The sequence below is a fragment of the Mercenaria mercenaria genome, unplaced genomic scaffold, assembly GCF_021730395.1.
Source record: "Mercenaria mercenaria strain notata unplaced genomic scaffold, MADL_Memer_1 contig_5029, whole genome shotgun sequence".
Lineage (NCBI taxonomy): Eukaryota > Metazoa > Mollusca > Bivalvia > Venerida > Veneridae > Mercenaria > Mercenaria mercenaria.
The window spans coordinates 6,942-19,784 of NW_026463309.1; the positions used below are offsets into that span (position 1 = coordinate 6,942).

The 12,843-nt window shown below is 39.4% G+C and overlaps 1 protein-coding gene across 1 annotated transcript in view; it reads left to right on the plus strand.

The window, feature by feature from the left end:
• The first annotated feature begins 1,377 nt into the window (after positions 1-1,377).
• Positions 1,378-12,843, plus strand: part of LOC128554417 (uncharacterized) — a 39,184-nt gene continuing 27,718 nt past the window's right edge. The window contains exon 1 of the mRNA XM_053535700.1: positions 1,378-2,043. Within this exon, the coding sequence (XP_053391675.1) occupies positions 1,820-2,043 (224 nt within the window). The 5' untranslated portion in view covers positions 1,378-1,819. The remainder of the gene's footprint in view (positions 2,044-12,843) is intronic.

A 12,843-nucleotide genomic window follows, 5' to 3' on the forward strand; every position in this document is an offset into this window, starting at 1 on the left:
GGAAAAGCTTGTGAACACTAGAGACCACATTTTTGACTTAATCTTTATGAACCTTTGTCAGAATGTTTGTCTTGATAATTTCTAGGTCAAGGTTGAAACTGGGTCATGTGGGGTCAAAAACTAGGTCAGTAGGTAAGATCAATGGAAAGACTTGTGAACACTCTATACCATATTTTTGTCCTAATCTTTACGTAACTTTGTCAGAACGTTAGTCTTGATGATCTCTAGGTCAAATTTGAAACAGGGTCATATGGGGTCAAAAACTAGGTCAGTACATCAGATCAAAGAAATAGCTTGTGAACACTCTAGAGACCACATTTGTCATCCAATCTTTATGAAACCTGATCAGTATGTTAGTATTGATGATCACTAGGTTAATTTCGAATCTGGGTCATGTTGGGTCAAAAACTAGGTTTGTAGGTCAGAACAATGGAAAAGATTGTTAACAGTCTAGAGGCCACAGTTGTGACCCAATATTTATGAAACTTAATCAGAAAGTTTGGCTTGATGATTTCTAGGTCAAGTTTCAATCTGGGTTATGTGGGGTCAAAAACTTGGTCAGTAGGCCAGATCAACACTGGTGAGCGATGTATAGGGACTTGGTCTGCACCCTATTTCAAGAGTCCCTGAAATAGCCAAAAATGCATATTTTCACCTTGTGACACGCCTAGCTCAAAAAGTATATAATATATTATTATTATTAGTAGTAGTAGTAGTATTATACCAGATTTATATAGCGCCCTTTTCATGATCAATTTCATGTTCAAATGCACTTTACATAGTTCAAATGCAGCACACAGGGCGCATAATTCATTCTCTACTAGTACAGACACAGAGCGATCTGACCAGAGGGATAATGTGAGACAAAGCCCCCAAGACAGAGAGATCAGAAATCAGATACAGGCTTGTCCGGCTAACTTAGTCTAGCTCGTTGCGAATAGACAGCCTCGTTCTTTAACGTGCCCAGTGTATAGCACTGATACACGCTAGGATTGCCTGGGTTCCTAACCAGTACACCTCTAGTTGGGTTGGAAACACTGAAAAGAGTTTTTGAAAATTCCCGAGTAGCTGCTGGGGATTGAACCCACGACCTCAGGATTGGAAGGCCAGTGTGCAAACCACTGAGCTATCCGTTAGCACTCTTTTAATCTGACAGAACACAATTTTGGTTTACGGAAGGCCGGTGGTTCTGCCCAGGTTTCCGTTCGTGATGAATTAATGCACGGAGGGGCACCTGGGGGTCTTCTTCCACCATAAAAGCAGGAAATTCGCCATATGACCTATAATTGTGTCTGTGCAACATTAAACCCAACAAAATAAATAAATAAATAAATAAATAGGAAACTTGGTCATCTAATATTATTAAATAGTTCACTGTGTTCGTAATAATAAGAAAGCAGATACCACATTAATTTTCTGATCTACATGAAACCTGGTCAGCATATTTGTCTTACCGGTCAGGTCAAATTATACTGGGTTGAATTCTTGGTCATTTGGGTAAAATAGGGCATTTTTAGCACTCTTGTTATCTGACAGAACAAAATTTTTGTGTTATTATAGTAATATTAATTTGCTTGTACATTTTAGGTACACTGAAATAGACGAAAAAAGAAATCAGTTATTAGCAGGAATTCAAAAAGCCGAGAGTGAAACAAAACAGGTATTAGAAAAAATTAAAAAAGCGGAGAAGGACTTAAAGGATGCAAATGAAAGAGCAGACAACAATGAAAGGAATTTTAATCAGTTTTTTCAAGAGCTTGATACTTTGCAAAAAGATAAAAAGAAAGCTGATACAGCAAATGCAGAGCAGATACGTGGCATGAAGAAGAACATAGATAAACTTGAACAAGAGAAGAACAGCTTACAAGGGGAAAACAGTACCCTATCGGCACAAGTTTCGAAGTTAGCATTATGCCTTCAACAAGAAAAAGAAAAAGCAACACGTAACACCGAAAGTCTGAAAGAAGCAATGGAAAGTGAAAGAAGATTGCTGAATCAAAAACTAACAGAGATGGAAAAAGAAAAGAATGATCTGAGAGATAGGTAAAAATTTAAAAAGTTTGTCTTTCAGTCCACAAAGAACTATATCAAATAAGTAGTAAAATATTTATCTCCCCCTCCATCCCACTTCAAAGAAGAGAGCTTTTCAGATCACTCTGCGTCAGTGGTCTGTCTGTCTGTCCGTCTCGTTATCGCATCTCCTCAAACTTCTGGGGAGATTTTGGCCAAACTTTGGCAGATGATGTATTGGTACCGTACCTGTATTCCCCTGAAAATCAGACTGGTTCAACAATTTTTATACGCCCGAAGGGACGTATTATGTTATGATGCTGGTGTCCGTCTGTCCGTCCGTCTGTCCGTCTATCCGTTAGCAATTTCGTTTCCGCTCTGTAACTCTTGAACCCCTTGAAGGATTTCAAGGAAACTTTACACAAATGTTCACCACACCGAGGCGATGTGCAGAGCGCATGTTTTGGATGTCTCGCTTCAAGGTCAAGGTCACACTTAGGAGTCAAAGGTCATATCACTTTGTTTCGCGTCCGCTCTGTAACTCTTGAACCCCTTGAAGGATTTCAAAGAAACTTGACACAACTGTTCACCACACCAAGACGACGTGCAGAGCACATGTTCGGGATGACTTGCTTCAAGGTCAAGGTCACACTTAGGGGTCAAAAGTCATGTCAGTTTGTTTCGTATCCGCTCTGTAACTCTGGAACTGCTGGAAGGATTTCAAAGAAACTTGGCAGAAATGTTCACCACATTGTAACGATGTGCAGAGCGCATGTTCCGGATGACTCGCTTCAAGGTCAAGGTCACACTTAAGGGTCAAAGGTCATATATGACTTTGCTTTGTGTATATTGCTCTGCATTGCAGTGCTCTTGTTTTTATTTGGCAGATCTCTTTTTTGTACTTACAATAACTTTTTTTTAATTACTTCCCTTTTATGTTACTATAAATAGCTTATTTTGAAACTTTCTTATTATTGGCCGTAGGGAAAAACCGAGACCACTTTTCTGTGGTACAACATGGATGGTACCTCCAATTTTAAGGTGTCTTTTTACATACCTGTACCTGTAAAGGATTTTTTTGTAGATTTTGAATTTTTTTTTGTGGACTTAGATTCGTTTTTTGAAGTTTTCCTTTTGTTGTTCCAGTCCTTTGGGGCTACAACAGTCAAGTTCTTAAAATCTTGCTCTCATCCTATGATGTAAGCCTTCGGGCGTATATTGCCCCGCTTGGTGGCGCTCTTGTTGAGTGAGTTATGGCCCTTTGTCTATTTTTAGCTCATGGTGAGCTTTTGTGACTGCTCAATGTCCGGCGTGCGTCGTCCGTCGTCCGTCTGTCAACATTTCCTTAAAAAATCTTAAAAACCACTGGGCAGAATTTCACCAAACTTCACAGGAATGATCCTTGGGTGGCCCCCTTTCAAAATTATTCAAAGAATTGAATTCCATGCAGAACTCTGGTTGCCATGGCAACCGAAAGGAAAAACTTTTAAAATCTTCTTGTCCAAAATCACAGGGCCTAGGGCTTTGATATCTGGTGTGTAGCATCAGCTAGTGATCCTCTACCAAAATTGTTCAAATTATCCCCCTAGGGTGAAATATGGCCCATGCCCCGGGGGTCACATGGTTTAAATAGACTTATATAGGGAAAACTTTGAAAATCTTCTTGTACAAAACCACATGACCTAGGGCTTTGATATTTGGTATGTAGCATCATCTGGTGGTCCTCTACCAAGATTGTTCAAATTATCCCCCTAGGGTTAAATATGGCCCCGCCCTGGTGGTCACATGGTTTATAAACACTTTTATAAGGAAAGCTTTGGAAATCTTCTTGTACAAACCCACATGGCCTAGGGCTTTGATATTTGGTATATAGCATCATCTAGTGGTCCTCCCCGTGCGAAAAAAGAACAGGAAATCCTAGGATTATCCCAGGAAGGCCCAGGACTATCCTAGGATTATGTCCTGAAAGTATCTCATGAATTCCTGGGATTGTCCAGGGACTTTTCACGCCGTTAAATGGGAATGGGACAATCCCAGGATTTTCCTGTGAAAAGGGAAAAAAAAAACAACAAGACACCAGAACACCAAGAAACCTATGCTGTCCTGCTATCCTGAAAATCCCAGGAATGTCCTGGGATTTCCTGATGTCAGGAAATAAAAGTATATATTGTCCTGTTCTCAGGAGATCCCAGAAATGTCTTGAGAATTCTTGAAGTCAGGATATCTCAGGACACTTGTCCTGTCTTCAGGAAAGTTTCCAGGACATGTAATTGAATACCTTGTAAACATGATTTGAAATTCTCTTTGGTGGGAAATACAGTTAACAAATTGAATGAATGTTAAATTTCAATTGTATTTACAGTAAGAATAATAATTAAGGATTATCATTTCCAAATATTAAAAAATATTTTCTAGTTAAAAAGTATACATCATGTACATTGAAACATACAACCTATCATAGCAGAAGTATCAATTTATCAGTTCAAATATGTGCATACATGGCAAAAACACTAGGTGTAATATTTAGTCAGTTAGTCTAGAAACATCAAATTATGAGCTTCATATTGAGCAAAAAGCTCTTATCATTCTATGATCTGTTTACTTTTAAGAGTGAAACTGCCTTTGATAAAACATGTACAGATAATCTAAACAGTACTAACATATTTAACGCTCTGATTGATTTTAAAGATAAATATTTTTCTAAATAACTTACTGGTATTGTTTTGTAAAATCATTAAATGAAGATATATATTTAGTATTATTTCTAAAAGTTTAATACAGAAATAATTTGCTAACTTACCACAAATATAGAATATATTCCTGTTACTCCAACAACATCACAGCACAAGTGCTTAATGATACAAAACATGGGTCTTCAACACCAGGATGTAATTAACTTACTAGACCATTATAAGATCATGTTTCAAATTAATAACCATCTTTCAATCTGTATCTTTTAGAAAAAGTCCTGTCTTTTTCCTGTGAACAGGACAGTTTCAGTCAAAAGTCCTGTCTTTTTCCTGTGAACAGGACAATTTCTATCAAAAGTCCTGTTGAAACTTCAAGACTTTAATGCAGCCTTGCTAAAAGAATCTCAGGATATTCCAGGATAATCCTGGGATTTCCTGAAAACAGGAAAATATTTTTGCACGGGCCTACTAAGATTGTTCAGATTATTCCCCTGGGGTCAAGTATGGCCCCGCCCCGGGGTTCACAAGTTTTACATAGACTTGTATAGGAAAAAAAGTTAAAAAATCTTCTTGTCTGAAACCAAAACACTTAAATCTTTGATATTCGGTTTGTAGCATTGCCTTATGGTCCTCTACCAAAATTGTTCAAATTGTACCCCTTAGGTGAAAAGAGGTCCTGCCCTGGGGGTCCCAAGTTTTATATAGGCTTATGTAGAAAACGTTTTGAAAATCTTCTTTTACAAAACCACATGGCCTAGGGCTTTGCTATTTGGGATGTAGCATCATCTGGTGGTCCTCTACCAAGATTGTTCAAATTATCCCCCTAGGGTCAAATATGGCCACGCCTCGGGGGTCACATGGTTTATAAAGACTTATATAGGGAAAACTTTGAAATTCTTCTTGTACAAAACCACATGGCCTAGGGCTTTGATATTTGGTATGTAGCATCATCTGGTGGTCCTCTACCAAGATTGTTCAAATTATCCCCCTAGGGTCAAATATGGCCCCGCCCCGGGGGTCACAAGTTTTACATAGACTTATATAGGAAAAAAAGTTTAAAAATCCTCTTGTCTGAAACCACATTACTTAGACCTTTGATATTTGGTTTGTAGCATTGTCTTTGGTCCTCTACCAGAATTATTCCAATTTTACCCCTTAGGTGAAAAGAGGCCCTGCCCTTGGGGTCCCAAGTTTTATATAGACTTGTATAGGAAAAAGCTTTAAAAATCTTGTCAGAAACCATACGACCTAGGCTTTTGATATTTGGTATGATGCATTGTCTAGTAGTCCTCCACCAAAATTGTTCAAATTATGCACCTGGGGTTAAAAGAGGTCCCGCCCTGGGGTCACTTAGTTATTATGTGAGTTATATAGGAAAAATAGTTAAAAATCATCTGATCCTATTTCCAAGACTATTTAATTATAATTAACTGATGATGTCACTTGACTGTGACCTTGACCTACTGACCTGCTTTCTTGTTTTAAGCTAATTGAGCACGAAGTGCTCAAATGTGAGCTTAAGTGATCGCCCTGTGTCTGTCGTCCGTCCGTCGTCAACAGTTTGACTGTAAACACTCTAGAGGTCACAATTTTGGCCGAAACTTAATGAAACTTGGTCAGAATGTTACCCTCAATAAAATATTGGACAAGTTTTATATTGGGTCATCTGGGGTCAAGAACTAGGTCACCAGGTAAAATCAAAGGAAAAGCTTGTTAACACTCTAGAGGTCACAATTTTGACACAATCTTAATGAAACTTTGTCAGAATGTTACCCTCAATAAAATCTTGGACGTGTTCGATATTGGGTCATCTTGGGTCAAAAAATAGGTCAACGGGTCAAATCAAAGGAAAAGCTTTTTAACTCTGTAGAGGCCATATTTATGACTGTATCTTTATGAAGCCTGGTCAGATTGTCAATCTTGATGTTCTCAAGATCCAGTTTGAATCTGGGTCATGTAGGATCAACAACTAGGTCACCAGGTCAATTCCAAGGAAAAACTATTTATCACTGTAGAGGCCATATTTGTGACCATATCTTAATGAAATTAGGCCAGAATGATAATCTTGATGATCTTTAAGTCATATTCAAGTCTGGGTCAGGTGTGGTCAAAAACTAGGTCACTAGGTCAAATCAAACGAAAAGTTTGTTAACACTCTAGAGGCCACATTTATGACTGTATCTTCACAAAACTTAGTCAGAATGTTAATCTTGGTGATCTTTAGGTCAGGTTCGTATCTTGGCCATGTCTGGTCAAAAACTAGGTCACTGGGTCATATCGAAAGAAAAGCTATGTAACACTTCAGAGGCCACATTTATGACCATATCTTATTGAAACTTGGTCAGAATGTTAGACTTGATGATCTTGAGGTCAATAGGTCAGGTGAGCGATACGGGACCTTCATGGCCCTCTTGTTTAAGATACAGCCTTGAAAGTTTGATGACATACACAGTTTTGCACACAAATCGTAAAACTGAATTTCATTGAAATGAATGTGACCTACTGACTTTCTTAATATTTTATTATCAGTTTGACATTTGAAACATGTAACTCATATTACTCAGGTGATCGATCTAGGGTCATCATGACCCTCTTGTTATATTTCACATAGATTTATATAGAGAAAAACTTTGAAACATTTCTTGTCCAAAACTACAGGGCCTAGGCCTTTGATATTTTGTATGTGACATCATCTAGTGGTCCTCTATTAAGATTATTCAAATTATTCCCCTAGGGTCAAATATGACCCCGCCCTTGGGGTCACATGGTTTACATAGACATATATAAGGAAAATTTTTGAAAAACCTCTTGTCCAAACCACAAAGCCTAGAGCTTTAAATATTATGGCCCAGCCCCAGGGGTCACATGGATCACATAGTCTTATATAGGGAAAAACTTTTAAAATCTTCATGTCCATAACCTACAATATTCAAGTTTTGACGACATGTATAGTTTTGAGTGGCAAGATGAACATTGACATGAGTTGACCTTGATCTTGACCTTGTGACCTACTTTCACATTTCTGTAGCTACAGCCTTCAAATTTGGACCACATGCATAAGTTTGTGTACCGATACAAACTTTGACCTTGACATTGACCTAGTGATCTACTTCCAGATTTTTAAAGGTACAGGCTTCAAATTTGGACCACATGCATAGTTTTTTTGTTCCGAAATGAACTTATGTCTCCCCCCTATATTGTTTTTGCCCTGTCCGTTCGTCCTTCCGGCCGGCCGGCCGTTCGTACGTCACACTTCAATTCCGGTCAATAACTGGATAGCCATTTGATCTAGAACCTTCAAATTTCATAGGGTTGTAGGGCTGCTGGAGTAGACGACCCCTATTGTTTTTGGGGTCACTCCGTCAAAGGTCAAGGTCACAGGGGCCTGAACATTGAAAACCATTTCCGATCAATAACTAGAGAACCACTTGACCCAGAATGATGAAACTGCATATGATGATTGGCCATACAGTGTATATGACACTTATTGTTTTTGGGATCACTCCGTCAAAGGTCAAGGTCACAGGGGACTGAACATTGAAAACCATTTCCGATCAATAACTCGAGTGCCACTTGACCCAGAATGTTGAAACTTAATAGGATGATTGGTCATGCACAATAGATGACCCCTATCGATTTTTGAGGCACTCTGTTAAAGGTCAAGGTCACAGGGGCCTGAAGATTGAAAACCATTTCCGGTCAGTAACTTGAGAACCACTTGACCCAGAATGTTGAAACTTCATAGGATGATTGATCATGCAGAGTAGACGACCCCTATCGATTCTGGGGTCACGCAGTTAAAGGTCAAGGTCACAGGAGCTTGAACATGGAAAACAATTTCCGAGCAGTAACTTGAGAACCACTTGACTCAGAATGTTGAAACTTATAGGATTATTGGTCATGTAGTGAAGATGACCCCTACTGTTTTTTGGATCACTCCGTCAAAGGTCAAGGTCACATGGGGCCTAGTCATATAAAATCATTTCCGGAAAATAACTCGAGAGCCACTTGACCTAGAATGTTGAAACTTCATAGCATTATTGAACATGCAAAGTAGATGGTCCCTATCGATTGTTGCGTGACTCGGTTAAAGGTCAAGGTCACAGGAGCTTGAACATGGAAAACAATTTCCAGTCAATAACTTGAGAACCACTTGACCCAGAATGTCGAAACTTCATAGGATGATTGGTCATGTAGTGTAGATGACCCATATTGTTTTTTGGGGTCACTCCGTTAAAGGTCAAAGTCACAGGGGCTTGGTCATATAAAATCATTTCCAGAAAATAACTCGAGAACCACTTGACCTAGAATGTTGAAACTTCATAGGATTATTGAACATGCAGAGTAGATGACCCCTATTGATTTTTGGGTCAGTCTATTAAAGGTCAAGGTCTCAGGGGCCTGGTCATATGAAATCATTTCCGGAAAATAACTCGAGAACCACTTGACCTAGAATGTTGAAACTTAATTGGATGATTGGACATGCAGAGTAGATGACCCCTATTTTTTTGGGGGGGTCACTTGATCAAAGTTCAAGGTCACAGGAGCCTGAACAGTGACTTGAGAACCACTAGGCCAAGAGTGTTGAAACTTAGCGGAATGACTGGACATGCCAAGTAGATTATCCCTATTCATGCCAAGTAGATTATCCCTATTGCAGGCAACCATCAGTGTCTCTTTGACTTTCGCTCCTGACCCCTATTGACTTCTTGCCTATAGGACTTTGCAAATGGGGAGACATGCGCTTTTTAGCACATCTGAGCACTTTGTGCTCAGGGTGAGGTATTGTGATCGCTCACCGTCCGGCTTCCGTCCGTCCGTCCGTCCGTTGAACGTCTGTCGTCCGTCCACACTTTCCTTTAAACAACATCTCCTAAACCAACAGGCCAATTTTGATGAAACCAGGGGTGTTCCTTGGATGGTCTTCTTTAAGAAGAATTGTTCAAAGAATTGAATTCCATGCAGAATTCTGGTTGCCATGGCAACCGAAAGGAAAAAAATTAAAAATCTTCTTCTCAAAAACCAGAAGCCCTAGAGCTTAGATATTTGGTGTGAAGCATTGCCTAGTGGACCTCTACCACGTTTGTTCAAATCATGACCCAGGGGTCAAAATTGACCCCGTCCCAGGGGTCACTTGATTTTACATAGGAAAATCTTAAAAAATCTTCTTCTCAAAAACCAGAAGCCCTATAGCTTAGATATTTGACATGTAGCATTGCCTAATGGACCTCTACTAAAGTTGTTCAAATCATTACCCCGGGGTCAAAATTGACCTCGCCCCAGGGGTCACTTGATTTTACATAGGGAAATCTTCAAAAAATTTCTAAAAATAAACCAGAAGGCCTAGAGCTTAGATATTTGACATGTAGCATCGCCTAGTGGACCTCTACAAAATTTATTGAAATCATGACCCCTAGGGTCAAAATTGACCCCGCCCTAGGGGTCACTTGATTTTACATAGGAAAATCTTCCAAAAATTTCTAAAAATAAACATGAAGGCCTAGAGCTTAGATATTTCACGTGTAGCATTGCCTAGTGGACCTCTACAAAATTTGTTCAAATCATGACCCCTGGGGTCAAAATTGACCCCGCCCCAGGGGTCACTTGATTTTACATAGGAAAATCTTCAATATTTTTCTATCAAAATAAACCAGAAGGCCTAGATCTTAGATATTTGAATCTTCAAAATTTTCTAAAAATCAACCTAAAGGCCTAGAGCTTAGATATTTGACATGTAACATTGCCTAGTGGACCTCTACAAAAAATTTTCATATCATGACCCCGCCCCAGTGGTCACTTTATTTTACATAGAAAAATCTTCAAAATGTTTTCTTAAAATAAACCAGAAGTTCTAGAGCTTAGATATTTCACATGTAGCATTGCCTAGTGGACCTCTACAAAATTTGTTCAAATCATAACCCCCGGGGTCAAAATTGACCCTGCCCCAGGGGTCACTTGATTTTACATAGAAAAATCTTCAAAATTTATCTAAAAATAAACCAGAAGGCCTACATCTTAGATATTTGACATGTGACATTGCCTAGTAGACCTCTACAATATTTATTCAAATCATGACCCCCAGGGTCAAATTGACCCCGCCCCATGATACTTGATTATACATAGAAAAATCTTCAAAATTTTCTTGAGAAAAGTAGAAGGCATAGATCTAAAAATCAACCTAAAGGCATAGAGCTTAGATATTTGACATGTAGTATTGCCTAGTGGACCTCTACAAAAGTTGTTCAAATCTTGACCCCCCCCAGGGTCAAATTGACCCAGCCCCAGGGGTTACTTGATTGTACATAGGGAAATCTTCATAAATTTGCTAAAAATAAACCAGAAGGCCTAGATCAAATCATGACCCTCGGGATAAAATTGGCCCCGCCCAGGGGTTGCTTGATTGTACATCGGAAAAACTTACAAAAAATTTCTAAAAATCATGAGTTTGACATGTAGCTCATATTACTCTGGTGTGCAATGTCTAGTTTGACCTTGATTTTGACTTAGTGACCTAATTTCACATTTGTAAGCTACAGCCCACAGTTTTTGACCACATGCATATTTTTATGCCCCCGAAGGGAGGCATATTACTTTTCAACTGTCCGTCCGTTCGTTCGTTAGTTAGTTAGTTCGTTTGTTCGTTAGTCACAACGTTAACTTTTTTGCATGAAGGCACTTTACTCGTGAACCACTGCACCCAGGACCTTCAAACTTCACATGCTGATAGTACTGACTGAGTACACTATTTGGGGTCACCAGGTCAAAGGTCAAGGTCACAGGGGCCAACGTTAACTTTTTGCACGAAGGCACTTTACTCGCGAACCACTGCACCCAGGACCTTCAAACTTCACATGCTGACAGTACTTGTTAAGTACATTACTCCTACTGACTTTGGGGTCACCAGGTCAAAGGTCAAGGTCACAGGGGCCAACGTTAACTTTTTTGCATGAAGACACTTTACTCGCGAACCACTGCACCCAGGACCTTCAAACTTCACGTGGTGATAGTACTTATTGAGTACACCACCCCTACTGACTTTGGGATCACCAGGTCAGAGGTCAAGGTCACAGGGGCCAACGTTAACTTTTTGCATGAAGGCACTTTACTCGTGAACCACTGCACCCAGGACCTTCAAACTTTTGAGTACACCACTCCTACTGACTTTGGGTTCACCAGGTCAAAGGTCAAGGTCACAGGGGCCAACATTAACTTTTTGCATGAAGGCACTTTACTCGCGAACCACTTCACCAAGGACCTTCAAACTTTACATGCTGATAGTACTTTATGATTCCACCAACCCTACTGACTTTGGGGTCACCAGGTCAAAGGTCAAGGTCACAGGGGCCAACGTTATCTTTTTGCATGAAGGCACTTTACATGCGAACCACTTCACCCAGGACCTTCAAACTTCACATGCTGATAGTACTTATTGAGTACACCACCCCTACTGACTTTGGGGTCACCAGGTCAAAGGTCAAGGTGCTGCGGGGGCATTTGTCACCATTAGTGACAGCTCTTGTTGTGTACTGAAATGAACTTTGATTTTGAGATAGTCTCGAAATTTGGAAGATTCAAAAATGGCTCAATGGTGGGCGCCAAGATCACTCTGTGATCTCTTGTTCCATTGCATACATATTATTTTAGGTACAGAATTAGCAATGCAACAAAAATGCAATAGCACATGTATACAAATTAGGGATGGGAACGAATACTGAAATCAATATTCGAATATTCGGTTTGCCATATTCGAATATATTCGAATATTCGGTTTGTTTTAATGGAAGCTTTAAATTCTTATTAAGTGATTGGCATATACACAACGTATTCATTTGTTTAAAGCGTGGATCATCGTAAGTAATAAGGCCAAAAAATATTTGTTTCGGGTAACCCGATCCTACCTAGCTAAACCCGCCGATCCTAGCGTTTTATTTCACGATTCTGTCAGTATAACCATGAATATATTTAACTAATTCAGTGTTTTAGCTTCAAAATGATACAAAAAATCAAAACGATTATAATTTAGACCGTCGCAATTTTATCTAAAAATAGCAGGTCGTCCCATTTAAACACGTGACGCGCTGTTGTATTACCGCCGCCATTTTGAAAATTTTCAATCGGCTTGTAAAAAGCAAGTAAGGCAGAC